Consider the following 27,959-nt stretch of genomic DNA (forward strand, 5'->3'; position numbering starts at 1 on the left):
AGGTTTTCAGGTTTTAAGTCTTTATGGAAGGAACCTATAAGAAGAATAAAATATAACCCACATGCAATTTATATTAGTATATCATACCTCTGTAACTCCTACATTGCATGTACATGTATATTCATGTGTGCACACACATGTGTGCATATAACATACATACCCATATATGCATAAGTACACATGGTGCATATGCACGTGTATCCATGAACACACATCCTACATGTATACATGCATGTGTGTCCCCAAAATCTTACTGATGTTTCAAGCATAAGCTTAACAGTAATCATAAGCTTCATTATACGTTGAATATATAAATCTAGGATGTCATCAAACACTATATGCATTACCCTACTGACAATGGAGTATTCTTTAGAATTCTTCAAGACACTTTATTCATTTTCCCTTAATGAATTCAAAAACTGAAATCATACAAGTTTCATCCTTATCTTTTGTTTGCAAAACAGAAAAACACCTGTTTTAGGTATGTGCACCCAGCCTTAGGCTGAAGGAATAGGTTGTGCCCATCCTCCCCATGTGATTTCTGGTGAAGGGGAACTTGGGCCAGTTTTCCCACCAAAAGCCTTATAGATTTTAGAGTATAACCTGAGAATTTTCAACTCACTCACTCAAAGGTAACCTTCTTGCCTAGTCATAGGGTTAACTCTATGGCACTCTCTTGTGTTTATTAGAGAGAATTACAATTTTAATTGTAATTTCCAAAACTGAGGAACAGAAAGGTCATACAGGAAAAAGAAGTGGAAGGGGAGAGGAGGAGGAGAAGGACAGGCAGAGGGAGGTGAAGGATGGGAAGAGAAGGAGGGGGAAGAGTAGGTTATACAGCACTTTACAATTTCTAAAGAGCTTTACATGCATTATCTCATATACTCTGTGTCCCTCCCCCGCTTCCTCCCAATAATCCCATGAGCTAAATTGATTAGGAATTATCAACACAGCAAAGTCCTACTCAGATGTCTCTCTGAGGCATGGAGATGAAGCCAGATTCTTGAAGGCTATGCTAGTAGAACAGAAGAAATGGTGGGCTCTACCAAACTGGAAAGGCTTCGTGTATGATCACAGAACCTTAACTTCTACTTCTGACCAAGGCCACACCATCTTAGGATGTGGAACTGCCTCTTACTCTGCAATCTGCCTTCTCTCTTTTATCCCAGCCACTAAAATAGCTGAGATCCATGTTATGATGAGATAGAACTCTGCAGCAGAGATTTAGACCTTGAAAGGACCTTATAGAGAATCTACATAGAACATAAACTTCTCTAGGACAGGGACTATTTCACTTTTGTCATTGTAGCCCTAGCTTTCTTAAACAGTGTCTAGCACTTAATAAATGCTCATCCATTCAGTCAATCAGTAAATATTTATTAAGCACCTATTATGTACTAGAATCTATGCTAAGACTGGGGTTACAAAAGAAGGCAAAAGACAGCCCCTGTGCTCAAAGAGCTCACAGTTTAATGGTAAAGACAACATGTGCCATGGGCTGCTCAGAGTCCAGCTCTAAGCGTGATCAGAGATGTGAATAAGAAGTGATCAGACCATGTGGGTAGTTCAAGAAAGAACTATGAACTCCATTTATTGATTCTTAGGACAAGGTTTTTATAGAGCAAAGGGAAAAAAAAAGACTCAAGTATTCTTATCATTATCTTAGTCTGTCATATCCTGGAAGTAGCATAGAAATAAGGCTTTTGTTATCTAGGTGCCAAAAGTCTTAGGAAAAGTCAGTTAACTCCTTTCATATGCAGACACGTTACAAAGGATGCTCTCCAGAGCAGGCTTCAAGGCCTGTTGAGAAAACTAAGTCAAATAGGGTTAAATGACTTCTCCAGGGTCACACAACCAAATTTGAAGTCAGGTCTTCCAGATCGAGAACTCTATCCATTGTAACACCTAACAGACCCATTTTGAGACATATCTCAATGTTAATTTGTATATCACATTGGGTACAGAACAGATAATCCACATTTCTATTATCAGGCATTCTTTAGTATAGTTAAAAGTATTTCCTTTTAAAAACTTGTTCTTTCCATTCTAATTTTATTAGGACAGTGTTTTTGATGGCTTCCTTCAGCTTAATAAAAACTAAGGGCAAAATCATGGATTTAGAGCAAAAGGGGTCTTACAAGTCACGTGATCCAACCTCTTAGTTCACAGAGGAAGACACTGAGACCTATAAAGGTTAGCTGACTTGTCCAAACTCACACAGATAGTGAGTGACAGGCAGAGCTAGTATTCAAACCAAGACGTTCCAACTCCAAAGGCATCATTCTTTCCTCTGAATGATGATGCCTTCCAGAATTTCAAATGCTTTTTTCACTTGCTTTTAGCTTTTCAAATTGTTCTTTTGTTTCAAAAAGTTGTTCTTCAAACTAAAACAAAAACAGAAATACAAAATGGTATTAGGAAATGTCATGGGCAATTCAGGAGGGTGTGAGTGTATGTGTGTGTGTGCGTGTGAGTGACACAGAGCGTGTGTGTGAGTGTTTATATAAGCATACATTAATATGCAGGAACGATCAATTTATATGTTACATATTTGTATGTTTATGTAGGCATGTTGTCTCCCCTGAAAGAATATTAGGTCTTTGTGGGTTTGGAAGCTAGGCCAGGTTGGACTTGTCTTTACATCTCCCCAGGCCTAACACAGTGTCTGGAATGTCATAGGCACTTAATAAATGCCTGCTGATTGTTCACTCCCTTAAATTGATCACTTTTAAAAGGACAGTGATCTTGGGTATGTCTGGTACCTACAAATTTAGTCAAATCCCACTAAGCCAGAAAAGCTTTGGTTGCATGCTCAAAGACAAAGTGGATGGCTATCATCCAAGGCCCAGCATAGCTAACCTCTGAATAGCTCATCCCTGTATGGCTGGTTACCAAGTGAAAAATTGTATTTTTTCTATAGCAATTCTGACAACCTGTTTTTCCTGCTGCAGAAGGGTTTCATTGTAACTAACAATATACAAGTAAAAGCTTGGGGCCTTGATATCACCCCCCTCTCCCCCCCCCACCGGAAAATCACAAATCTTTACATAAAGACTATGTGATTGTTTAATGGCAGTATGAGTCTTTTATTAGGACCTCTCTTACTTCATTTATAAATTTACTGACTGACTTTTCAAATACCCTTTATTAATTATTCATTGAATACCTGAAGCCAGAGACACTGAAAGCCTGGGCTAGGACTAGGGGAAGGCAAGGTAGGCAATTCCTGAGGAGAGCAAAGCCATGAGACAATTTTTGATATTACTTTTTCATAAATGTGCATATTGTATAATGTAAGAAAATTATGCTCTCTGAAACATGTAGAGATTGGTTTTTTTGAGAAGCAAAAAACCAAAACAAAAACATGTTTTAAGTTGTAAATTTTAGTAATTGTGTTATAGTGAAGGCTTAAAGTTTCAGCTTCTCAGGGAGCCTGATTTTCTTTCCCTTTTTTTAAATCTAAAATTTTAAAAATTAAGTGGCACTTATTTTCTCTCACTCCTCCCTTGATCCTCCATTGAAAAACAAACAAGGAAAAAGGAAACAAAAACCTCTATAACAAATATGTATAGTCAAGCAAAACAAATCCCCACCTTTTTCTTTTTCTTTTCTTTTCTTTTTTTCATTTTCCATACCTATGATATAATATGTCTAAAACTATAAAGCAAATAGCAATTACAAAGTAAGATTGTATTGAAAACAAAAAAGCATATCACTTTGCACAAATCAACTTTTAGAGGAGATACCATGTTTCCCTGACAATAAGACACTGTCTTATTAATTTTTTTGGACAGAAAAACACCAGAGGGCTTATTTTCAGGGGAGGGCTTATTTTAATGAACATTGACAGCAATTTTAATAAACAGGTAAATGTGAACAAAAAAATGTACCTTTATTCAATAAGCAAATCACTGGGGAAGAACAGGATGATGCGCTCACTGCTGCAGCTCTGATTGGATGCAGCTCGGAGCGCGGCATGCGTTTCACCGGGGGGGGGGGAACGAACGGTGCATACAGAGGGTACTGTAATGTAGCGTGTAGTGCAGGGGATCACCTTCACTACAGTAGCAATCTCAATAGGGCTTATTTTCGGGGGAGGGCTTATTTTCGAGGAATCTTACACAGTAAGGGGAGGGCTTATTTTCGGGATAGGTCTTATTATCGGGGAAACACGGTAGCTCTTGGTTAAGGGAAGGGATTGGTTGTTATAACTAGAAACATTTAGGCCACAGTGTGTTCTAAGATTTCCAAAAGGCTTGAGAACAATGAAATTTCTTTGGAAAGTTTCCCCCACCCCAAATTAGACAAACCTCCACTCCAGCTGCAGCTAAGAACCATCTGATGGATTCCATTCTGTCCCTTCCATTAATGTAGTGGAGGACTGGTTTATTTGCCTTGTGATATTTTGAGTTTTCCAAAAAGACAAAAAATGCATATGTATGTTTTTGTGTGTGTGTGTGTGTGTGTGTGTGTGTGTGCAACCCTTAAATGAGACTGGATTTCATGTTCCCAGTATAATCCTGTGCATACAATTGGCTCTAAATTATATATTTAAATATTTGAAATCTTGATCTGATTTGTATGGTAATCATCTGTAAATATGGGGTCTTTCTGAGTTGATCATTGCCTAGGTGTTCTGAATTAGGGAACAGAATATACTTGGGGAAGGGGGGTTATTGCAGGAGTAATGGGCATTCTCTTGTTTGACTCTATGTGCACTGTTAATTTTAAGTTATGGAATCATAAAGTCCCTCTCAGGGACATAATAATCCTAAATGGAGAAGAGGGAAGGGAACTGCCTGAATTTTAAGAATTGTGGAAAATGAAATGGGGCAGTTATTTGTCAGGCTTGTTTTGGGATTAGAGGTTGTGGGAAATAAATTTCCTGGGTTTTTGAATAATGATGGAAAGGGGACATATTTCATTCTCACTAGAATGTAAATTACTTGTGACCAGAATAATAATAACAGCTAACATGTATATAGTGCTTACTATGTGCCAGAGACTTTACAATTATTATCTCATTTGGTCCTCACAACAATACTGGTTGGTAGGTTCTTAGCCTGGGAAACTAAATCAGAGATTAAGTGACTTGCCCAGAAACACTTAGCTGTTATCTGAGGCTGTATTTGAACTTGGGCCTTTTTGGCTCTTGGCCTATCTCTTTCCACTCCATCACCTTTGCTTTCTAACTGCCTCAGAGTGTTCTTTGCATTGACAAGGTACTTCGTCATTATTTGGTGAATTAAATTAACTCCACAACCTTAAAGTGGTCAAGGGCAAGATGCTTCAAACTTAATTTCCTTATCTGTGGGGAAAAGGCATTGGCTAGGTCCTTTCTAGCTCTAAAAATCTTCAATCTTTTCAGAGCCCACTTGTCTGTTCTTTCCCTCCATCCCTCTTTCCCCTCTTACCCTTCTCTTTTTCTCAGTATATACCTTTCTGCTATTCTTGTGTCAGTAACTTTGTCCTCTTCTTCTTACTCCTCTTCTTAGATAAGACTGAATACTTATGATCTTTATTAAATGTCGTGGGTTTTTTTTTTGTTTTAAAGTATACCCAGTACCATACTTTAAAAGGAGATTTCATTAGAAAGCAATGACCTAAGAACCCCAGATAATAGAGGGATACACTGTAAGCAAATATTTTCTGTTTTTGGTTATCTTAAATAGTGTCTCTTTTTTTGTTGCTAAATGGAGAAAATAGCAGGATTTAGATCATGCATTTAAGGTTGGAAAGGACCCCAGATATTCCCTAACCCAACTTCCTCATTTTGATGGGGGATGGCAATAGGTTATACAGGAACTATGATCAATATCTCTGACCAGAATCCCTGAGATTCAGTATGGAAAGAATTCAGCCCAAGCCAACTTGGAGTCAGGATTGTAAAAGTTTATTGTATGCTTTACAGCGGGCAATGGTTCTTAGGGGACCTGCAAACTTAAAGAAGACATAGGCATAGTTTTAAGGAGTTTAGGTTGTAAATTAAATGTCAATTATGCTAACTAGGTAAGAAAGAGTGGGATTAGGGAGGAGTTAAGGAGTGGTCAGTGCTTAAAGGAATATGCACTTTTAATGTCAACTGCAAAGGCATATTGCCCGGGGGGGGGGGGGGGGCTACCTGGAGGTGTGGTTTTAGGCCTGAAACATCACTAAGTCAGCTAGCGGGACTGCGAAGTGCCTAGTCTGCCACCCATCAGTGTAATGTTTGACAAGATGGATGTTGGGAACCAAGGCTAAGGGAGACTCAGTATGTGTATAATAGGCTAAGGAGTTAACCTATAGATAGGTCCTTAAAGGATTCATGGTGCAGCTGACCACTTACTAAGGGTAGATAACATTTGCCTAAGCCAAAATGTTTATAGATGGTTTAGTGAATGATTCATAGGTGTAGCTTGTTATTGTTCTAAACAGAAATAAACAGTTCATGGGGTGTTGCTGGGCAGAGTGCTGGCAGGAGGAAGGGGCAGAGGTAATGCTCTGAGGCTGGGGAGGGGGAAATGTGATTTTATGGACTGGCTTTACAAATTGATTTTACAAACTGATGTTACAAATTGATATTACAAACTGATGTTACAAACATAGATCCCAAGCACCCCATCAATTTTATAGATGAAGTAAATCTATATACAGATGGAGGCCCAAAGTGACCCACCTACCCAAGTCCACATAGATAATCAGGGACAGTGGTTTATATCTAGACCTTCTGTCTCCAGATTCATTGGTCTTCTTTTTGTATCACAATTTCGTCAGATGCTTATTTGAGATTTGCTTAGCATGCAATGAACGTATGAATGCAATCTCTGCCTGGTCCACGATTCTTCATTTGTTCCACACTTTCCCATTTTGGTTGGTGCTGCAAGCTGCAGGCATCACTTTGATAAATTTAAGGGTGGGGAATCAGGGGAAAGAGATAGTGTTTTTGATAGATATTGGGGCAGCTTGGTCATCAGTAACCCAATTGCCTCAGGGAACCAAATAAGACACCCTTATAATCTCTGGGGTAAAGGGCTAGAACTTGTTGTTCTCTCTCACAGAAATTTTAGAATTGGAATGCAAAGGAACCACTGCCTTAAATAGATTACTCCTAGTCCCAGAGGCAGGCATAAATTTATTGGAAAGAGATTTAATTATTAATTTAGCTATTCAATTGGTAACTAGAAGAACTTAGATAATTCCCACTAAAATGTTAATTTTAAAAGAAGATCAAGGGATTTGCCCTGAGGTATGGGCAAGTCCCACAAATTGAGACAGTGTCAAAGTAACACCTATAAAAATTAAACACAGGGACCCAACTACAGTGGTGAGAGTAAGACAATACCCCATATCTTTTGAAGGAAGGAGGGGGCTCCAATTGGTAATCCAGGGACTATTGAAGGGGGTCTTCTTGAATCTTGCATTTTCCCCTTCAATACTCCTATTTTGCCCGTCTGAAAAGGAGATGGGACTTACCAATTGGTGCAAGAAATTAGGGAGATTGTTAAAATTGTTCTGCCATCTCACCCAGTGGTCCCTGACCCCCAGTGGGAAGAATTAATGAAAGAAGAAAATGGTTTAGTGTAATAGACTTTAAAGATGCATTTTGGGCCTGTCCTTTGGATCCTGGCAGTAGGGACATCTTTGCCTTTGAATGGGAGGGCCCCAAAATGGGGAGAAAACAACAATACCGATGGTATGTCCTCCCCCAGGGATACACAGAATACCCAAATATATTTGGCCAAATATTAGAAGGAATCCTAGAGGGATTTGAGGCCCCTGCTGGCACTCAGGTGTTACAATATGTGGATGACTTTTTGGTCACTGGGCAAAAGAGAGAGGATGTTAGTGAAGCTTCAATCAGACTTCTAAATTACTTAGGACAGGAAGGGCTCAGAGTATCCTGAAATAAGTTGCAATTTGTAGAAAGAGAAGTGAAACATTTAGGACATCTAATTAGTGAAGGGTAGAAAAGATTAGACCCAGAATGGGTTACAAGCATTCTTCAGATGTTGCTCCTGAGATCAAAAAGGGAGTTTAGAAGATTTCTGGGGTTGGTGGGCTACTATAGGAATTGGATTGATTCCTATGCAATATCCCGGCTCCCATTTTACAGAGGAAGAAAATGAAGCTCAGAGATGTTAAGTGACTTGCCCTGGGATCACACACTTTCCGAGTGTCAGAAACCAGACCCAAGTCTTCCTGATTCCAAATTTTGTGTTTCATCCATTATTACATATTGCTAGACCAAAATATTCTTCTTGGCTATTCCTCTCAACTAGTTAAGTGGTTACTAGACTGGATGAAAGTAGCAACACATGGGAACGACATGGGCTTCAACCACATGATGGTATACACTTACGGGTTCCTTTCCTGGTTGACTTCTCTTCTAGCAAATATACCTTCAAGTCTGGGCTGATTTTTTTCCTCCAACTAGCTTCTGTTTTGTTTGTTTTCGGTAATTATGTTCTGTGTCAAAGAACGGTCTCATTTTCTTATAAATTTCAGCCTTGGGAGACAGGCATGATGGAGACCAACTATATCCCTATCCTGAAATGCACATACTCATACCTACACACAAAGCATCTTGATAAGGGGGAAATTCTTCAAGAACTATTATCTAGAACTTAGAGAAATTTTGAGATGCTTGAAACTGAAAGAAAAATTATCAACATAGCTTTGGGAAGAGACAGGATCATTATGCATGTGTTCCCAAATATTACTCCCCCCCCCCAAGAAAACAATGCCACCTTCTGAAGGATTTAGTCCAAGTACATTCATTGTATCCATCCTAAACCAATAAACACAGACTGGCTGCCCATTTTCAGTTCTAACGGCAAAAATTAGAACATAAACCACAGATCTGGGCATAGAAAGCCTTTATTTGATGCATATCTGTTTCATTTGTTGTCACAGAACAGTAGTAACTGAAACTTAGGTCAGGAGCATTAACTAACATTTTGCTGTTTATTGGGCTCCAACAATTAGATTAATCCAACTTCAAATGCTATGTTCAGCACAAAAAGCATGGTGCAGAATTCTGCAAGCACTCTTTGTCCTAGGTGCTGGAGCAGTTTAACTAAGGCCTCCCTCCTGAGGTCACTTCTGGAGGGTGAAGAGGCCCAGAGCTGGTGGAGGTCTCCCTCAGGTCAGGGAACAGATGGGGAGGGTTAGGCTTAGGACATGTATATCCCTGAAGCTTAGAGAGTGAACCACAGAAACCTGAGAGGGTTTAGAGAAGGTGGAGAAACCCAGAAGGGAAGAAATCAAGAGATCAGCGCTTCAGTTGTGGGCTCCAAGTTTGGAAAGACTGAGCAAAGAGGAGATTTAGAATAGAGAGAAGGTCCTTTCCTTGCCTCCTATGCCCTTCTTGGTTTTCTTAGGCTTTTCTGAAAAGCTACCATGGGCTGTACCTAGAGAAGGCTCACAGAGCACTGGCATGACTGGAGTCTGACATTAAGGGGCCTAGAATCACAGAGTAGTCATGCACTGAATCTCTCTCTCCATGGGTGAATTTGCTCTTTTATGAAGAGAAGATGTTTATAACTTTTTCTGCATACTTGTCATCGGGTGCAGGCTTTCTCTTGCTGCCAGGGGCCAGGAATTTCTTAATTGTGGGGATACTGCTCATTCGAGTTTTAAATTCCTAGAGGAAAAAAGGTTGAAAGGGAAGTCAGTTGATGCAAAAAACCTCATGACGCAAAGTCCAAATGACAATGGTGATAACCCCCCAAATCCAGGGGTATTAATATTGAAACTAAAGATGGTCTTAGTGAATAATCAAAGCCTATGTTTAATGGAGCAAAGTAAAATCAGTTAAATGACTTGTCCAAGGTTAAACAGCTAATAAATTGTGGAGCCAAGATTAAGGCTTGTGATTCAAGCCCTCTTCATTGTAGGGCCCTCCCTCTATCAATTATTCCCTCTGCTTATTATTTCCTATTTGTTCTGTATATAGATTATTTGGTATATATTTCTTTGCATGTTGTCCCCAGGCAAGTCACACAAATCATCACTCAATCAATCTCTCCTTTGTTCTAAGAAAAACAAAAGACAATCCTTGCTTTAAAGAGGCTTACATTCTAATGGGTGAAAAACACCACAGAGACAAATTGTGTACAAATGAGCTATATACAGGAGATAATCAGCAGTGGGTAGATGCAAGCTACACAGGGTACAAAGACTTGTGAGAGACAGCAAAAAGTTGTTTTCATAAAATCGCTAAAAATTATTTATAAAAGTAAGTTAGCAGACAGCAGGTGGACCCAACCAATCACAAGGCAATCCGAGAGACCTTCAGACCAGGAGAAGGACTGATCTAGTTTAAACCGGTAGAGGTCAAAGACCTACTATTCCAAAATTACTACTGTGCTTGCTTAATAAACCTCATGCATATTGTCCAACAGATGAATAGAATTAGAGCCTCACTCATGGAACATGGAATTCATGATAATGTATGACAAAGGGAAGGGACTATGCTTGAGAGTAATGTGTAATGGGCACACGGGGGAAATTGAAACCCTAAAGAAAATGGATCAATCTGTCCTCTGAAGGGAAGTTTCTGAACTAACAGTATAAAGTTCTTCTCCCTTTTGTATTCAACAGCTCCCTTCCAAAAGAAGGGTGGAGTTCCCTTGTGGTCAGAGGTGTTCAATTCCTCTGAATTTCACCTCAATAAACTTCCTTTGATACCCAAATTTTGGTATCAATTATGTTTGTGTTTCTAAGAGACACTTAGCTCTTTGAGCTCAGGTTCTGTCTTTTGTCTCTTGTTGGATCCCCAGTGCTTTGCACAGTGACTGGCATGCAGTAAGCAATTAATAAATGTTTATTGATTGACTATAAACATCCATCTTCTATACCACTCTGCTTATTCTCCTCTATTCAATTGAGTCAAGTACATGAAAATGTCAGTAAGTGAGTGCCAACTATAGTTAAAAATAAAATCAGCTTCTCCAGGTTTTAAACTTTGACATTTCTAGTTGTGTGACCCTGGGGAAATCATTTCATCCTATTTGCCTCAGTTTCCTAATCTGTAAAATGAGAAAGGAAATGGAAGGAGAAGAAAATGGAAAACGACTCCAGTATCTTTGCCAAGAAAATGTCCAACAGGGTCAGGTCACAAATCCTTCCTGACTTCAGATTTGGCCCTCTATCCATTACACCACCTAGCAGATCAGGAAAGGCTTCTTGTCAAAAGTGGGATTTTACATGGGTTTGAAAAGGAAACCAGGGAAGCCAGGAGGCAGAGATAAGGAAGGAGAGAATTCCAGACATGCAGGACAGTCAGTGTAAATGTTACATAAACTCTGAGCTTCAGTTTATTCATCTGTGAAGTGGGGATAATTATACCTGTAGCTCCTTTGTATCAGGTTGTTTGAGCATCAAATGACATAATGTATGAACAATGCTCTTATAATCTTGAAACACTATATAATTGTCAGCTGTTAAAAATTCATACTGGTCTTCCCTTTTCCAAATTAATCCTAAATTACCAAAGTTTGACTAGATGCAAAAATGTGACTTTCTTTTCTTTTCTTTGGGGGTCAGGGTTTATTGGGGGGATAGTTATAATGAGGAAGGAGAGATTCTCAGTGCCACAGGTGCTGAGTTTCGCCCCATAAGCCTGTATATCTCTAGGGCCAGAAAGAGACACCTTTCCTCTCTACCTGCACCTGGAAGGAGTCATTAAGAGAGAGCCAGTCACGCAGTCAGAAGGACCTGGGTTCAAGTTTTACATCTGATACCTACTGCTGGGTTACCCTGGACAAATTCACTTAAGCTCTCCATGCCTTAGGCAACACTTCAAGATCATAAGTTACCCTACACTTGCTGATGGGTGTTGTTGATTTAAGTAGTTACCTCGGTAAGAGATCTCTAAGCCAAAGAAATCCCAAATCAGACACACTTCATGGTTGAGGAAACTATTAACAAACAAGTTAAGTGACTTGCCCAGGGTCATACATTGATAGTAAAAGTCTCAGGCCCCATTTGAACTCAGCATTTCCTGACTCCAGACCTAGTGATCTGTCCACTGTGCCCTCTGCTGATGATCTCCAATTTATCCTGTACATAGCTGACATGTACACAATCTGTCTGTTATGTTGTTTCTCCTGTTAGACTGTAAGCCTCTTGAGAGCAAGGATTGTCTTTTGCTTTTCTTAGAACAAAGGAAAGATGGATTGACTGAGGATTTATGTGCCTTGCCCGGACACAGAGCTAGGGAGCATCAGAGGCAGGATTCACACTCAGATCCCTCCCACATCCACAACTGGTCAGTGCAGCCACTGAACCCCACTTCCTGTTTGATGAAACGCCAGAGCTACATGCACATACTTTTAGGGCATCCTATCCCACCAGCAAGATTATGTGTATACAAGTACAGCAGTCAAACAGAGTGGACACTACCCGAGTGGAAGAGGCTTAAAGGAATTCACAAGAACATGATTTATAGTTACAGAAGCACCTTATAACTAACTATGCACCACTTGAAAGCATTTGGGGACAATCTGCTTAAACAGCACAGGCAACTGTCTTTCAACATGAATTTCCTTTCCTTGGCCTGAATTTGCCAAGTAAACCTTTTTTCTTCCTCCATTATAATAATCAATAATAATAGCTGATATTTATATAGTGCCTCCTTTGTGCCAACCAATTTATGAATATTTTCTCATTTGACCGCCACAACAACCCTGGGAGGTAGGTGCTATTATTATTCCCATTTTACAGATGAAGAAACTGAGGCAAATGGATTAAGTGACTTGTCCAGGGTCACACAGTTGGTAAATGTCTGAGGCTGGATTTGAACTCAGATTTTTCTGACTCCAGGCCTGGCATTTTATCCACTCTGCCACTTAGCTGCCCCACACATACGGTTAAAAGGGCAAGCTTCTGAGTAAATATATGAAAATTTGACATTAATGGAATCAAAATTAATAAGATTTTACTCTACCTGCTGGATTTATAACTGTGCGTGTGTGGGGGGGTATACACACATAAATATGTTACATATATTTATAATAAAATATAATATGTGTCTCTGTATACATGTATATACATATGCACATATATATTTAACACATATGACAAGGAACAGCTTGTCATAGTGGATAATTAGGCCACCCCAAGGAGTCAAGGAAACCAAATGTAAGTTCTGCTTCTGACCCATACTGGCTGTAGGACCAAGGCAAAGTCATTTAACCTCTCTAGGGCCCAAGTGACTATTTAAAGCAATGATTTTTCAAGTGTGGTCCAGAAACCCTAAGGTTGTCCCAGACTATTTCAGGGGTCTGCAAAGTTAAAATCTATTTTCTTGATAATACATTTTAATTTCTAATGAGGTAAATATCAATAGATATAACCCCAAAACACAGAAACTCTTGGGGTGAGTGGGGGGCAAGGGGCCTCAATCATTTTTAAGAGTGTAAAGGGGTCCTCCCATCGAAACGTTTGAATGTCTGTGCTCTAAGATCTACATTGCTATTAGAATTTTCCACTGCAGGATTCCCTAAATCAGTGAAAATCATAAATCCTGAATGAAAAGGCACTAAAAAACCCTGTCTTTATTGTATAACACCTGATAAGCTATCTGCATTTGTTTACACATGAATGATCAGTAAACACAATGTGACCCAAGCCAAATTATACAGTGCATGGTGCCTCATTGGAGGAGAGAAGACCAGAAAGCTGGAGGTCCTCATGCTTTGGGGATCATGTTTACAGAGGGCTTGAGAGAGTAGTTGTCATAATAGAGATTAGATAAAGAAAATATTTGGGTTCAATTTGATACAATACCTACAATTTACAGCAATCTCTGCTTATTTACAGGGAATAATCTGGAGGAACAGATTTGTTGTTCAGTTGTGTCCAACTTTTCAAAACCCCATTTGGCGTTTTCTTGGTAAAGATACTAGAGTGGTTTGACATTTTCAGATCAATCAAGAGAATCATGGGATTGACTAGAAACTGCCTTTTTGTAAAAGAATTTGACTTTAAGAGTCTTGAGGGGAAAATTGGATCCGGCCAGGCATTGAGACAAATGGACAGGGTGGGGAAAAGAATGAGGACCTAGATATCTTTACGTACCTGGAGAGTGAGGAATGGTGAAATGGTGACCCAAGTTGAGCTGGGCTTGCCAGGAACCCTGACACAATCCTTAGGTGGGTTAAGTGGCAAATAAAATTGAACCAGATGCTTATACTAAGAAGAGTCCAAGCTGCTCTCTCCCCACATGATCCACAACCACAGCAGAGGTATGGTATCAGGGGTGGCCAGAACTAGTCTGTATTTAGACATCAGTTTTAAATTTGAGCCCTTCTAGATTTAGAAAAAGAGAAACTCCTCAATATCTTAAGAACTGACTCTTTCCTATTTTCTCCTATTCTTCAGCTTGTACAGAAGAGACTGATAAATTTATGTTTCAGGAACATTTCCTTGGGACAATTTTCAACAAGGAGGCAGCTAGGGAGAAAAGTAGAGATAATATCATTTTTAAGTATAAATAATCTTACCATGTAGAAGTATTGGGAATTCAATTCTCAATTGTTCTCTATCCTTACTTTAATCTATACAATATATGTGTTTGTACATATACATACATGTGTATGTGAGTATATATTATATATACACATACATGTGTGTATGTGAATATATATGTATATATCCATATACATATGTGTATGTATACACACACACACACACACACACACACACATATATATATAATTTTTTTTTTTTTTTTTTTTTTTCCCCCCTTTCTGTCCAGACCTGTAACTTTATCCTGGGTAAGAACTCATAATGTGGAAACTTCCTCATAAATCAGCACCCAAATTTCCTAGGAGCACTGAGACCTCCATGACCAGGCTCTTCATGTGGTAGGAATGGAGCCCTCATTCTTCTGACTTCTTAGGACTATAGATTTGAAGTTGGAAGAGATCTTGGAGTAAATGAAAGGCCATTTATTTCAACTGCTCAATTCATTTTATATTTAAAGATGGAGTCTTCCATATAGCCTGGAAATGCAGGGAGTACTCATGGCCAATTACCTATTCCACTTTGTGCCCCACCCCAACCACCCTGTTCACTCCTAGCTTAGTGTGAATAAATGGCCCATCTGCATTGTCTACCCCAGAACTCCAGAACTGAGATCCAACAACCCGTCTCCCAGGTCACTGGCTTTACAGGCCTGCGCCATCACAGCAAGCCAACCATCCATTTTTAGATGAGGAATCTGAAGCCCAGAGTAGTGAGGTGATTTATCCATAGTCACCTAGGTAGTAAGATGCAGAATCAGTTCTTGAATCTGAATGCTCTTAATGATAATCTTACTGACTAGATTTAAAATTGAAAGTCAACTGATCATCCAATATTTAAGGAAGAAGTCCTTGGTCAATTTCAAACTTCACACTGTAATTACCTGGAGGAAAGGAAATCCAGAGAGGGCATCAGGGACAGTCTCTTCCACCATTAAAATAGCTTCAATCAACTGCACATCTGCCATGCTCATCTGGTTACCCACAAGAAAGTTTTGTCCATGAGTCTTTAAAACCTGAATGACATAAGCACAGGGGAATGGTAAGGATGCTTGTTACTTCTCAGACACAGGAGTGATGGATTGACTCTAGCAGCAGAATATATAGGAATGGGTGAGACTGTCCAATGTCTAGCTGATGGAAAGTCAAGCTGGAATCCCTATATATACATCATGAAGGAGCTAGAAGAGGGAGTGAGAAGGAAAGCTTGATTAATTATCAATTCCAATTCAAAATGAGGTCACACCACTAAATTCCAGTCTTTTTCTCCTCTCACATGTCCTGTGTTTAAAGGGATGTATGCATATATTGTAAATCCACAGATTCATTGATTTAGAGCCAGTACAACCCTCTCATTTCACAGATGAGGAAGGTAAGACCCAAAGTGGTTCAGTGACTCACACAGGTAGTCACAGAGGCATGATCTGAACCTGTATCTTCTGACTTTACCTAGTGCTCCTTCCACTCTATAATGCCACTTCTTTGGAAATCAGTTTATCCAAAAAACATGTTTTTTTCACAAGGGAAAGAAGATTAGTGTAGAGGGACTTCAGGTGACTGGTATGGACCCTAAAGTTGGTCCCCAAATGCAGTATCCATGATAGTCAGGCTTAGGGTAGAAATTTTCTAAGATTTTCTGAGGCAGAGAAAATTAACTGACTTCAGTGTAGGGGGGGGGGTGCCTTTTCCAACTCTCCTCCCTGCCCTTCCATTTTCATGAAGTTTGGCCAGCTTACAAGGCTAAGTATTATAAAGGACTAAGGAAGGGAGTCAGTGGCCAAAGCAGATGGATTCCCCATTAGAATGACCCCTTGGCTTTCTAAGCCTAGATTGCTTACTTCGAATATTATTTTTAACTTTTTTAAGCCCATCTATTATACAGCTGATCACAATAAAGAAAGAGGCGAAGAGCAGTCATCCAAGGAAGGGATGTGCCCGATAATGTCTCCAACCAAGTATAAGCATCTGAATTTTGGTTAGTGTGGGACACTCTGTGCCAATGCTATGCTCCTACAGGGCATTATTATAGTTTATGGTTATGGGCCATTCCTAGAATCAGGAACTTCCAGAGGACAGTAAGAATAATTTTGTCAAATCCTGAGTACCAGGCCTTCTCTACAACTTGTATTTTTTTCATTTCCTTTCTTTTGTTTAAAGTATTTGTGTTCCTAATCAGTTCTGATAAAGAAGGCGAGATAATGAGACAGGTGACAGGAAAAGGGAAATATATAACAGAAAGAACTAAGGAAAAAACAAAAAGACTCTCTCTTCCTATTCTACTTTACTGTGGAGTTTTAATTAGCGTGAGGTGATCAGAATCTTGACCCAAGGTACTAAAATTAAAGGGCAATGACAGAATGTTCAGTTTTTTATAGTATGGAAACAATGGAACATAGTCCAGGGTTAATAAGAATTAGGTAAAATTGGTGTGGCTAAGTGGCACAGTGAATAGAGCACTAGCCCTGCAGTCAGGAGGATCTGAGTTCAAATTCTGTCTCACTTAACACTTACTAGCTGAGTGACCTTGGACAAGTCACTTAACTCCAATTGCCCTGCCCTACCCTTCCAAAAAAAAAAAGAATTTTTAAAATTGTAGACTGCCAGCTGCAATGCTGCCAGAGAAGGGGAAGGGAACAAACATTCATGAAGTACCTTCTACATACCAGTCCAGTGTTGGGGCCCCTAGGCTGCAGGTTGCCCACCCCTGTACCATAATACAGGTTACAGTACAATGTTTAGTACAGGCATTGTTGACTAAGTGCTTAAGAAATGTTATCTCAAGAGTAGAACCAGGAGAAATTTGTACATAATTACAGACACAACGTATGTGTGATGACCAACTTTGATAGACTGGACTCTTCTTAGTAATGCAGTGATATAAGTCAATCCCAAAAGACTCATGATGGAGAGAAATATGTGTATCCAGAGAAAGAACTAGAAAGAACTGAGTTTATATCCAGGTGGAAGCAAGATACCTGATCTTTTTTTCTTCTCTTGTTTGGTTTTATGTCCTCTTTACCATTTTTCATTCCATCTGATACAATCCGTCTTTATAACCTGACTAATGTATAATGTGTAAGTATTTACAGATCCTATACTTGACTATAAGCTGCCATGGGGGGAGAGGGGAAGGAGGGGGACAAAATGTGAAACTCAAGGAATTGTGGAATTGAATCCTGTAAACTAAAAGGAAACAAACTAATTAAAAAATAAAAAAAAAGAAATGTTATCTCATTTGATAGTGGGTGTTTTCTCCTAATTCTTCTTGCTCCCCCCCACCCATCTTGGCAGCTTTGTGCCAGAGGACCCCCTTCAGCTGAGGGCATATCACCTGCCCCAGTAGAAAGCTTCTTGGTCACATAGTCCATAATGTTTCCAGGGCTCCTTCTTTGGAGACACTAACCTACCAGAAGCCAGTATGGTCACAGTTAGAAGCAAAGTTAATGATGGTCTGGGACAGAACATCTTCAGATTATGAATTTAGAGTGGGTGGTGTCCTCAGAGGCTATCTGATGCAAACTCTTTGTTTTACAGATGAGGAAATTGAGCCCACAGAGATTAACTGACTTACTCAAAGAAACCCAGGTAATAAGTGAGTGAGGCAGGAGGATGCTGTTTTTGTAACTGTGTTTCATCTTTCTGTTCTTGTTCCTTTTGGACAAGATTCACAATTTCTGGTGTTAGGGAGATCCTAGTAAAGAACTTCCCTTACCAATAACTTTCTCTGCAATTAATAGTCTTAGATAATTAGAGGCAGCTAGGCCTGGAGTCAGGAAGACCTGAGTTCAAATCCATCCTCATATACCTATTGGCTGTGTGACTTTAGGGAAGTCCTTAATTCTCTGTATATCCAAGTTTCCTCTTCTGTAAAATGGGGATAAGTTGTTGTAAAGAGCAAAATGAAATAACTGTAAAGTACTTAGCACAGTGACTGCTATGGCTATTATATAATTTTTGTTGTTGAGTCACATTCAGCTCTTTGTGACCCTATGGACCATATCACACCAATACTGAGGTTTTCTTTCCAAAGATATTGGAGCGGTTTTCCATTTCCTCCTCCAGTGAATTAAGGTAAAGAGAGATTAAGTGACTTGACCAACATCACAACTAGTAATTGTCTGAGACTGGATATGAACTCAGGTTTTCTTGACTCCATGCCTAATGAGGTATCCACTGAGTTATCTAGCTGCCTCCATGTAAATGTTAGCTAGCTATAATAATAATAGTACTAGAACCCTGAAGCACTGAGAATTCAAGTGACTAAGACACACAGCCCACATGTATCTGAGCTATAACATGAACCTGGGTCTTCCTGCCTCTGAGGCCAGGCTGCCATCTCCTATACCACACTGCCTCTCAGTGCCCTACCATGAGTCCTTAGCAAACTAAAATATGTTCCCCTGAGGTTAGTTTTACAAATAAAAGAAAAAAACATGGAGCAGGGGAAACATCATTTAGAGAAATGCCCTAGATCCTGCTCTCCTCTCTGCCTTTGTCTCTTTCCCTCTCCCTCTCTCTCTCTCCTGGTTTATTCATTCTAAATGCATCCGATCCTCTGTAATTTACCTTTTCATAAACAGGGAAGTATCTGGTTTTGGCCTTGTTAGTGATTTCAGTTAGTTTTTTCTCCTGCTCTTCTCCTTTTAGGAAATGATACATTCCTACAAGCTCCATCAGATCCATTGTTCCCTCTGAGTACATGATAATCCTTAAAAAAGAAAAAAAAGTATGTAGTGTCTCAGTTAATGTTTCCTTTCCTTGGCTTCCCCAACTAAGCATCCTTGAACCACAACAAGAGTACCTGGAAGTCTGCTCATTGCATAAGCCTAAACCCTTTCAAAGCAAAGATGCTTTCTAGAGTTAAGGAATTCTTTTTTTTAATCCCCCCTGAAAAGTCTTGTCACAAAGAAGAAAAGCAAATAAAGACTTTTCCCCACATGTGTTGGAAGATCCCACTACTGAGGAACTAGAGGGTGACAAAAGGAAGGCTGGGCTTCTTTGAACTCTAAGCCTCTTCCTTAAATTCCTAAAAACAAAAAAGCTCCTGAGAACCAAAAGGAGGCAGACAACCAAAGGTCACATTGGTCCTGAAGATGCTCTAGGCTTTGCTCGTTACTCAAACCAATATCATACAGAAAAACCAAGATTCTGTTTGTGGATGACAACTGTGTGGGACAGGGCTAGCAACCACTTAGGCAAGTCACCCCCAGACAAGAACAGAGCTGTTACAGTACGTTGCTCTCTCCTTTATGTCCTTCCCAAGTAGATTGTATTTCTCAGCAATATAGTGGAGAATGGCTCTGCACTGAACCAGCTTCATCCCATCGATTTCAACCATCGGCACTTGTTGGAACAGCAGGACAGCTGAGGAAGGAAAGCATAGGCCTAGATGTCAAAACTTTTGGCATCCAGCAACTGACACACACTACAAAACAGTACTGTCAGGTCCTGGGGCAGCAAATGAGCAAGAAAATTAAAAGGAAATATGGAAATGAAGGAAGGATGGAAGACCTTGTGCATGGAACCAAGAAGCAAAAGGAGTGTTGGTCTCACCCATGGACCTTTCTGTTCGTAAGGAGAGGAAGAGAGACACACTTTTATTTATCACATTGATTTGTGATGGGGAACTTAATAGAAATTGCTAGGTAGCAAAGTAGATAGAGCCTTGAATCTGGATTGAAGAAGACCTGAGTTCTAATCTAGCCTCAGACATTTACTAGCCATGTGAGTTGGGCAAGTCTGTCATGTTTCTATAGGCCTTACTTTCTCCATCTGTAAATGGGGGATGATAATAGCACCAACATCCCATGGCTGTTGTGAAGGAAGAATGAGATATTTGTAAAACACTTTGCAAATCTCAAAGTGCTATATAAATGCTAGTTATTAATGTTGATATTATTAACTGGCTAGAGTATTGGGTTAATGAAGCTAAAGCTACTGACTAATTTGACCCTTGGCTAATGTCCAGAGCCTGCCAACCACTGTGCTTCACTAAAATCCCACCTTCTACAGGAAGCCTTCCCTGATTCCCGTTCAGTCTAGTGCCTGTTCTCTGCTGATCATCTCCAATTTGCCCTGTATATATCTTGTATGTATGTTGTTTGCATATACTTGCTTCTATTATAATGGGAGCTCCTTGGGAGCAGAGACTGCCTCTTGCCTTCCTCTGCATCCTCAGAACTTAGCACTGTGTCTGGCACATATAGTAGTAGGTGTTTAATAAATGTTTATTGGCTGACTCCTTCCTGGTCACAGATCACCACTCTTACTCTAGGCTGGCCATCTTGCTAGAGAGGAAACAAATGTGGGTAGATAAATACAAATCCATCACCCCAACTAGGTAAACCATGAAGAAACCAAGTATATAGAAGCACCTTACAATAAGAGATCAAAGAGTTTACAAAGGACACACAAAGTATCATAAAATATTACACCTGGAAAGGCCCTCAGAGATTACTTTGTCCAGTATTTCTTTTCACAGAGCTGGACACTGAGCCCTGGAGCAGTGAAGTAACATGTCAAAGGCCACAAAGTGATTTAGTGGCAGAGTGAAGACCAGAATCCAGGTCTCCCACCTCTCAGAGGAGTGCCCATTCCCTCACCCCTCCTATGTCTCATGCAGCACAGTATAATAGAACCTGCAGCTTTTAGGGGAATTGTAATTAGGAGTAGAGGCAGCCTTGGCCCCTAAGAAAGAGGGAGTAGAGAGGACTTCTGGTGTTTGTAAAATTCTTCTGAAATATGCCCTAACAACCAAACAGGTTTCCTGGTGATGTGCCCCCTGTCTCTCCTCAAATTATACTGTAGATATCTCTTTGAATGCTGTTTCTCTTAGTGACACATAAACTCCTTAAGGGGGAGAAGTAAATTTTTATTTTGGATGTGGTGTCTGCAGCACCTAGCATAGCACCTAGCATACAGTAGGTGTTTAATGAATAAATTCATGTACAATGAATAAATGCACAGCGTCTATTCAGGTTCACCAAAGCAAAAGATTGAGGCATTTCAGTAACTTTATGTCTGCTTGTACGTGATTTTGAGCTATGTTGGTGTTATTTAGTCATTTCCTACTCTTTGTGACCCCATTTGGGGTTTTCTTGTCTAAGATAGCAAAGTGGTTTGCTTTTTCCTTCTCCAGCTCATTTTACAGATGAGAAAACTGAGGCAAACAGAGTTAAATGACTTGTCCAGGGTCACACAGCCAAATTTGAATTCAGGTTTTCCAGACTCCAAGTCCTATCTCTATCCATGGTACCACTTAACAGCCTCACTTTGAGCCATACCTTGATAGTAATTTGTATATTACATTGGGTACAGACCAGATAATCCACATTTATATTATCAGGCATCCTGTATTGTAGTTAAAAGTATTTTCTTTTAAAAACTTGTTCTTCCCATTCTAATTTTATTAGGGCAGTGTTTTTAATGGCTTCCTTCAGCTTAATAAAAACTAAGGGCAAAATCATGAATTTAGAGCAAAAGGGGTCTTACAAGTCACCTGATCCAACCTCTCAGTTCATAGAAGACAGTGAGACCCATAAAGGTAAAGTGACTTGTTCAAAGGCACACAGTGAGTGGCAGGCAGAGCCAGGATTCAAACCAGATGTTCCAACTCCAAAGGCATCATTCTTTCCACTGAAGGATGACGTCTTCCAGAGTTGCAAACTCATTTTTATACTCACTTGCTTTTAACTTTTCAAATTGTTCTTTTGTTTCAAAAAGTTGTTCCTCAAACTAAAACAAAAACAGAAATACAAAATGATATTATGAAATGTCATGGGCAATTCAGGAGAGTGTGTGTGTATTTGAGTGTTTACAAAATATATGAATATGCAGAAGTGGTCATTTATATGTGTTACATATTTGTATGTTTATTTTAGGAAAGTTGTCTCCCCTGATAGAATACTAGCTCTTTGAGGGTTTCGAAGCTAGGCTAGGTTGGACTTGTCTTTACATTCCCCACAGGCCTAGCACAGCATCTGGAATGCCATAGGCACTTAATAAATACCTGCTGATTGTTCACTCTCTTGAACTGATCACCTTGAGGAGAGTGATCTTGGGTGTCTCAGGTGCCTGCAAATTTAGTCAAATCCCACTAAGCTAGAAAAGCTTTGGTTGCATGCTCAAAGACAAACTGGATGGCTGTCATCCAAGGCCCCACCTAGCTAACCTCTGAATGGCTCATCCCCTTATGGCTGGTCACCAAGTGAAGAATTACACATTTTGCTACTGCAATTCTCAAAACCTGTTTGCCCTGCTGCAGAAGGGTTTCATTGTAACTAACACAATATACAAGTAAAAGCTTGTGATTTCCACTCAGGAAAATAACAGATCTTGAAGTAAGGATTATACCATTGTCGTAATTGCAGTGTAAGCCTTTTTGTAGGACCTCTCCTACTTCATTTATAAATTTACTGACTGGCTTGTGAAATACCCTTTATTAATTACTCATTAAATACCTGGCAGAGACACTGAAGGCCTGGGCCAGGACTACAGGAAAGCAAAGGAGGCAGTTACCGATAATGATGATGAACGCAATATTAATGTACATATTAAATAATGTCAGAAAATTCTGCCCTCTGCAACATGTGGAGGCTGGTTTTTTAGCAAGCAAAAAAAAACCCCAAACCATGTTTTAAGCAGTAAATTTTAGCAATTGTGTTAACAGTAAAGGTTTAAAGTTTCATCTTCACAGGGAGCCTGATTTTCTTTCCCTTTTTTTCTTAAATCTAAAATTTTAAAAATTAAGTAAGACTTTCTCTCACTCTTCCTTCCACTGAAAAACAAACAAGAAAAAAGGAAAAGAAAATTCTTATAACAAATATTCATAGTCAAACAAAACAAATCCCCATCTCTTTTTTTTAAAGGCATTATGGCCTCTTTATTTAGATCTTTGATTTTAAACAAAGCCAGTGAAAATGCTCACAAAAGCATTAGCATATATTCATACTTCCCCAAAATGTATGAGATTCAAGTTCTTCCCACAGACCACAAATACCTTGTTTTAGGTCTAGACTGTAAAGTTTTGGGAGCTCAGGAAAGCTAATGTTCAGTTAAGGAAAATTAAAGTCTTGAGAGTCACTCCTAAATTTTGATTCATTCCTTGCACACAGGAAGCTCTCTTAATACTTAATTAAATATTAAACTCTAAATACTAAACAGAGAGCCTTCAGCAACTCATTAATTTCCTTGGGCCTTCGTTTTCTCATCTATAAGAAGTGAGAATTGGATTAAATGACTCTGTGAGGTGCCTTATAGCTACAGACCAATCATCAAACATATCTTAAACTATAAAGTAAATAGCACTTACAAAGTAAGATTGTACTGGAAAAAAAGGCACATCAGTTTGCACAAGTCAACTTTTGGAGGAGACAGTTCTTGGTTAAAGGGAGAGACTGGGATAATAACTAGAGACGTATAGGCCACAGCTGGTTCTAACATGTGCAAGAGGTTTGAGAACAATGAAATCTCCTTGGAAAGTTCCCCCCACCCCAAATGAGACAAACCTCCACTCCAGCTGCAGCTAAGAGCCATCTGATGGGTTCCATTCTGCCCCTTCCATTAAAGTAGTGGAGGACTGGTTTATTTGCCATTGTGATATTTTGAGTTTTCTGAAAAAGACAAAAAATGTATATATGTATATATAAGTGACCCATAAATGAGACTGGATTTCATGTTCCAAGTATAATCCTGTGCATACAGTTGGAGATTAATTAAATATTTGAACTCTTCATCTGATTTGTATGCTAAGAGGCATTTTTATAGAAGATTGGTTCATTATAAGCAACTGTGTTAGGCAGGGGTTATTTCTGTAAAAATATGTTGGTGGAAAGACAGTCATATATATGAAACAGAAAGTTATCCAAGACAAAAATCTAATTATCTGTAAAGACTCTGGTACAAAAGGAAGACCACTGAATTTGAAGGCAGAAGGACTAGATATAAACCACTGTCCCTGACTCTCTGAGTGGACTTGGGAGGGTAGGTCACTTTGGGCCTCCATTTACCTCATCTATAAAATGAGGAAGTTGGGTTAGGTGATATCTAGGGTCCTTTCCAGGTTTAAACACATGATCTTAATCCTACTATTTTCTCCACTTGATAAAAAAAGAGGCACCATTTAAGATAACAACAAAAACCAGAAAATATTTGCTTACAGTGTGTCCCTCTGTTATCTGGGGTTCTGAGGTTATTGCTTCCTAATGAAATCTCTTTTTAAAGTAAGGTACTGGGTGTACTTTAAAATAAGAAAAACAAAAACACCACCTTTAATAAAGATCATAAGTATTCAGTGTTATCCAAGGATAGGAGTAAGAAGAAGAGGATGAGGTTAATGATAAAAGAATAGAAGAAAGGCACATACTGGGAAAAAGATAAGGGCAAGAGGGAAAGAGGATGGAGGGAAAGAACAGACTAGGTGGGCACTGGAAAGATTAAAGATTTTAAGAGCAAGAAATGACCTAGCCCAATTCCTTTTTTTCCCCTCAGATTAAGAAATTAAGTTTGAGGCATCCTGCCCATGACCACTTTAAGGTGTTGAGTAAATTTAATTCACCAGATATTGACTAAGTACCTTGTCAATGCAAAGAACACTCTGAGGCAGTTAGAAAACAAAGGTGATGGAGTGGAGAGAGATAGGCAAAAAGAGCCAAAAAAGCCCAAGTTCAAATCCAGCCTCAGATAACAGCTAAAGTGTTTCTGGGCAAGTCACTCAAACTCTGATTTAGTTTCCTAGGCTGATAAGAACTCACAAACCAGTATTGTTGTGAGGACCAAATGAGATAATAATTGTAAAGTCTCTGGCACATAGTAAGCACTATATACTTGTTAGCTATTACTATTATCCTGGATACAAGTAATTTACATCCTAGTGAGAATGAGATATGCCCCCTTTCCATCATTATTCAAAAACCCAGGAAATTTATTTCCACCCCAAATCAAGGCTGACAAATAACTGCCCCATTTCATTTTCCACAATTCTTAATTCAGACTGTTCCCCTCCCCATTTTCCCTGTTACTCCCTCTTCCCCATTTAGGATTATTATGATTTATTATTTATGATTCCATAATTTAAAATTAACAGTACAGAGAGAGTCTAACAAGAGAATCCCCATGACTCCCTCAATACCACCCCCTTCCCCAAGTACTTTCTGTTCCCTAATACAGAACACCTAGGCAATGATCAGCTCAGAGAGACCCCATATCTACAGATGATAGATTATGGATTAATTAAGTTTCTGTGGACAACCCCAAGGGCACACAACCACTATTTCTAACACTATTTCCATAGGAAACAAAAATTTTTTTGGATTAAAATTATTTTTTTAAAAGATGTGTACAGTTTGTCAGCAAAGTAGTTGATTATCAGAAAACTAAGTACACACCAAATATTTATGTCCACTTACAAAATAACCTTTCTTATGGAAATATGGCAGGGCAGAAAGTTAATAAACCACTGGGGCTCAGTTTTAAACCTCCCACCCCCCCAGGAAAAAAAAGAGGAAACTGTGTGGAGGAAAGGTGAAGAGAGGGTATAAGAAAATTCATGTGCTCCTAGCACAAAAGTGGTTTTTAGCTATAGGTGAAAGAATATCTTCAATAGTTCAAAAGATTGGCAAATCTTTACCCTCCACTCCCCAAATTAGTAGACAGGATTTCATGAATTGTCCTGCCCCCTTTTCTTCCTCATGTCCCAATCATTTGGTGGCCAGCTTTCTGGAGTTGAACCTTAGAGCTCTGATAAGTTAGTGCTTGGGCCAATTCTTCACGGACACTGTAGGTTAATTAAGTTCTCCTGGGTTGAGCTGGCCTAGCCTGACCAACTACCATTTCTAACATATTCTATCAAGAATTTTTGGATTAGAACCATTTTTACTTAAAGAAAAAACAAAAGACAGGGATAGCCCACTCACACAGTAACTGGTTATCAAAATATTCTGATTCTAGAATGCTCTTCTATCACTTTTTTTCCAAGAGAAAAGGGTTTTCATAATTCTAAATATTTAATTCATTATCTCACTATTACGGAAGTTTAACAGTTATTTCCAATAGTTTCTTTAAGACTATTCTGTCAATTTCAGCTTTGAAACTGTTGTCCAGCCCTCTGGGACTAGAAAGACCTTTCCCAAAAGAAATAGTTACTCGTTTCCCAGGCAGTTCAGACAGGACTCCTTTCCAAAGAAAGGTCAATCCGTCTGTCCCGAGGCAGCCCCACCAAGACAAATTTCAGAGGACCTCAGTTTTTCAAAATAGTTTACAGATACAGCCCTTTGAGCGCCTGTCATAAAACCTATTTCATAGAAGAGACCGAGGCAGCTTGGGACTCGTCAAATATCACAATAAAATTAGGATCCCTGTTTCCCTACACCTGCAACTGAGCCCTGAACTCGGAGAGACGAGGTGGGGAAGGTGGAATGAGGGCAAGGGGATTGCGCTGCAAAGCAGAGACCCTCTGGAGCAAGGACAGGGATACCGGGACCCAGTTAGCAGGGAAAGCAATGGGCAGGGAGCGAAAGGCCGGGAGATGCCGGGGTGTTCTGCACATTCTCACCGTCCGCTGCTGAGGAAGAGTCCCGCGAGCTGGGGTCCATGAGGAGCAGCTTCTGGGCGAAAGTTAGGTGGGGGTGCACAGAACGCGAGCCTTACGTGAAGTTACGTGAAGTGGGCGAGGACTTTGGACGAAATTTACCAATAGTGACTCTATTGCTTTGCATGCCCAACCCAGCTGCAAGGTATCATGGGGAGGAGAAAAAAAAAAAAAACTTTCCCAATTGCAAAGCAATTTCACTGCTATTAAGTTTCCAAAGAGGTGCAAAAACAAAACAAAACTGTTTTTTAGGAAGCTATACAGATATGCCCCTTAGGATTTTCGCATTGATTTTTGCTTGGGGTCACCCCAGGCGTAAAGAAAGCCGGCTTTTCATAGGGAACGCCCCCTAGCAGCGGCTGGATGTGAGGGCTATCTGGGTGCCACATCTGTCACCCCATTGATCGCTAAGGTTGATTCGGCTGATCTGGCTGGCTAGGTGGGTGTCCCCTTCCTCCCTCACTGCTCCATGTGCGTCCCTCCCGAAGCTGCGCGCTTGGTGGAAGAGGCGGTATCATTTTTGGTCAAGGGTATAGGAGTAGCTGTGTTCACCTGCTACAACAAGCTCCCAAGGTCCATTCTTATTAGAACTTAGGGTAGTCAAGCTTCCAAGACTCCAGACACATCCAAATAAGGAGCTGCACATGGCAGTCTGCCTTCCTTTTTCCACCACGTATACATGCCCGGAGAACCCCAAAACTAAGGCCAGCACAGGAATAGAGATCTCTTATGATTTCCCTTGGCAAAATTCCCGGAAGCCTGCAATTTACAAATTCTTTTGCGTAGGGATAAAAATGACATGGAGAAACTATTGTGTAATTTAGAAGAAACAATTTAATAAAGTCAAAATTTCTAACAAATTAACT

General features: G+C 39.7%; 1 protein-coding gene and 1 pseudogene across 3 annotated transcripts; both read right to left on the minus strand.

The window, feature by feature from the left end:
* LOC138148059 (serine/threonine-protein kinase ICK-like) overlaps window positions 1-27,959 on the minus strand; it is a 134,227-nt pseudogene that overhangs the window by 68,741 nt on the left and 37,527 nt on the right.
* Window positions 8,839-27,218, minus strand: LOC138147998 (glutathione S-transferase-like). Of its 3 annotated transcripts, XR_011164956.1 has the most exons (8): window positions 27,058-27,218; window positions 24,014-24,118; window positions 22,190-22,241; window positions 19,742-19,871; window positions 19,074-19,215; window positions 15,392-15,523; window positions 14,062-14,436; window positions 8,839-9,622 (listed from the first exon to the last, which is right to left on the minus strand). XR_011164956.1 is itself a non-coding variant. In XM_069070613.1 (7 exons), the coding sequence occupies exons 2-7, from the start codon at window positions 24,098-24,100 to the stop codon at window positions 9,500-9,502; spliced, it is 666 nt and encodes a 221-aa protein (XP_068926714.1). In that variant the 5' UTR covers window positions 24,101-24,118; window positions 27,058-27,218; the 3' UTR covers window positions 8,839-9,499. The 3 variants fall into 3 exon arrangements, 2 of the variants coding, with proteins under 2 accessions (XP_068926714.1, XP_068926716.1); XM_069070613.1 differs by lacking the exon at window positions 14,062-14,436; XM_069070615.1 differs by lacking the exons at window positions 8,839-9,622; window positions 14,062-14,436 and adding an exon at window positions 14,765-15,244 and having other exon boundaries at window positions 27,058-27,111.

Source organism: Petaurus breviceps, unplaced genomic scaffold (genome assembly GCF_028583685.1).
Source record: "Petaurus breviceps papuanus isolate PSGF00001 unplaced genomic scaffold, PetGlider_PUasm1.0 90822, whole genome shotgun sequence".
NCBI lineage: Eukaryota > Metazoa > Chordata > Mammalia > Diprotodontia > Petauridae > Petaurus > Petaurus breviceps.

Excerpts from the sequence above, each read along its gene's own strand:
- LOC138147998 (XM_069070615.1), bottom strand. The coding sequence starts at position 24,100 with ATGGCAAATAAACCAGTCCTCCACTACTTTAATGGAAGGGGCAGAATG. Across the intron at positions 19,872-22,189 it reads ATTTGAAAAGTTAAAAGCAA|CTGTCCTGCTGTTCCAACAA; the intron begins GTGAGTATAAAA and ends TTCCTTCCTCAG. Across the intron at positions 15,524-19,073 it reads ACTTCCCTGTTTATGAAAAG|GTTTTAAAGACTCATGGACA; the intron begins GTAAATTACAGA and ends TATGTCATTCAG.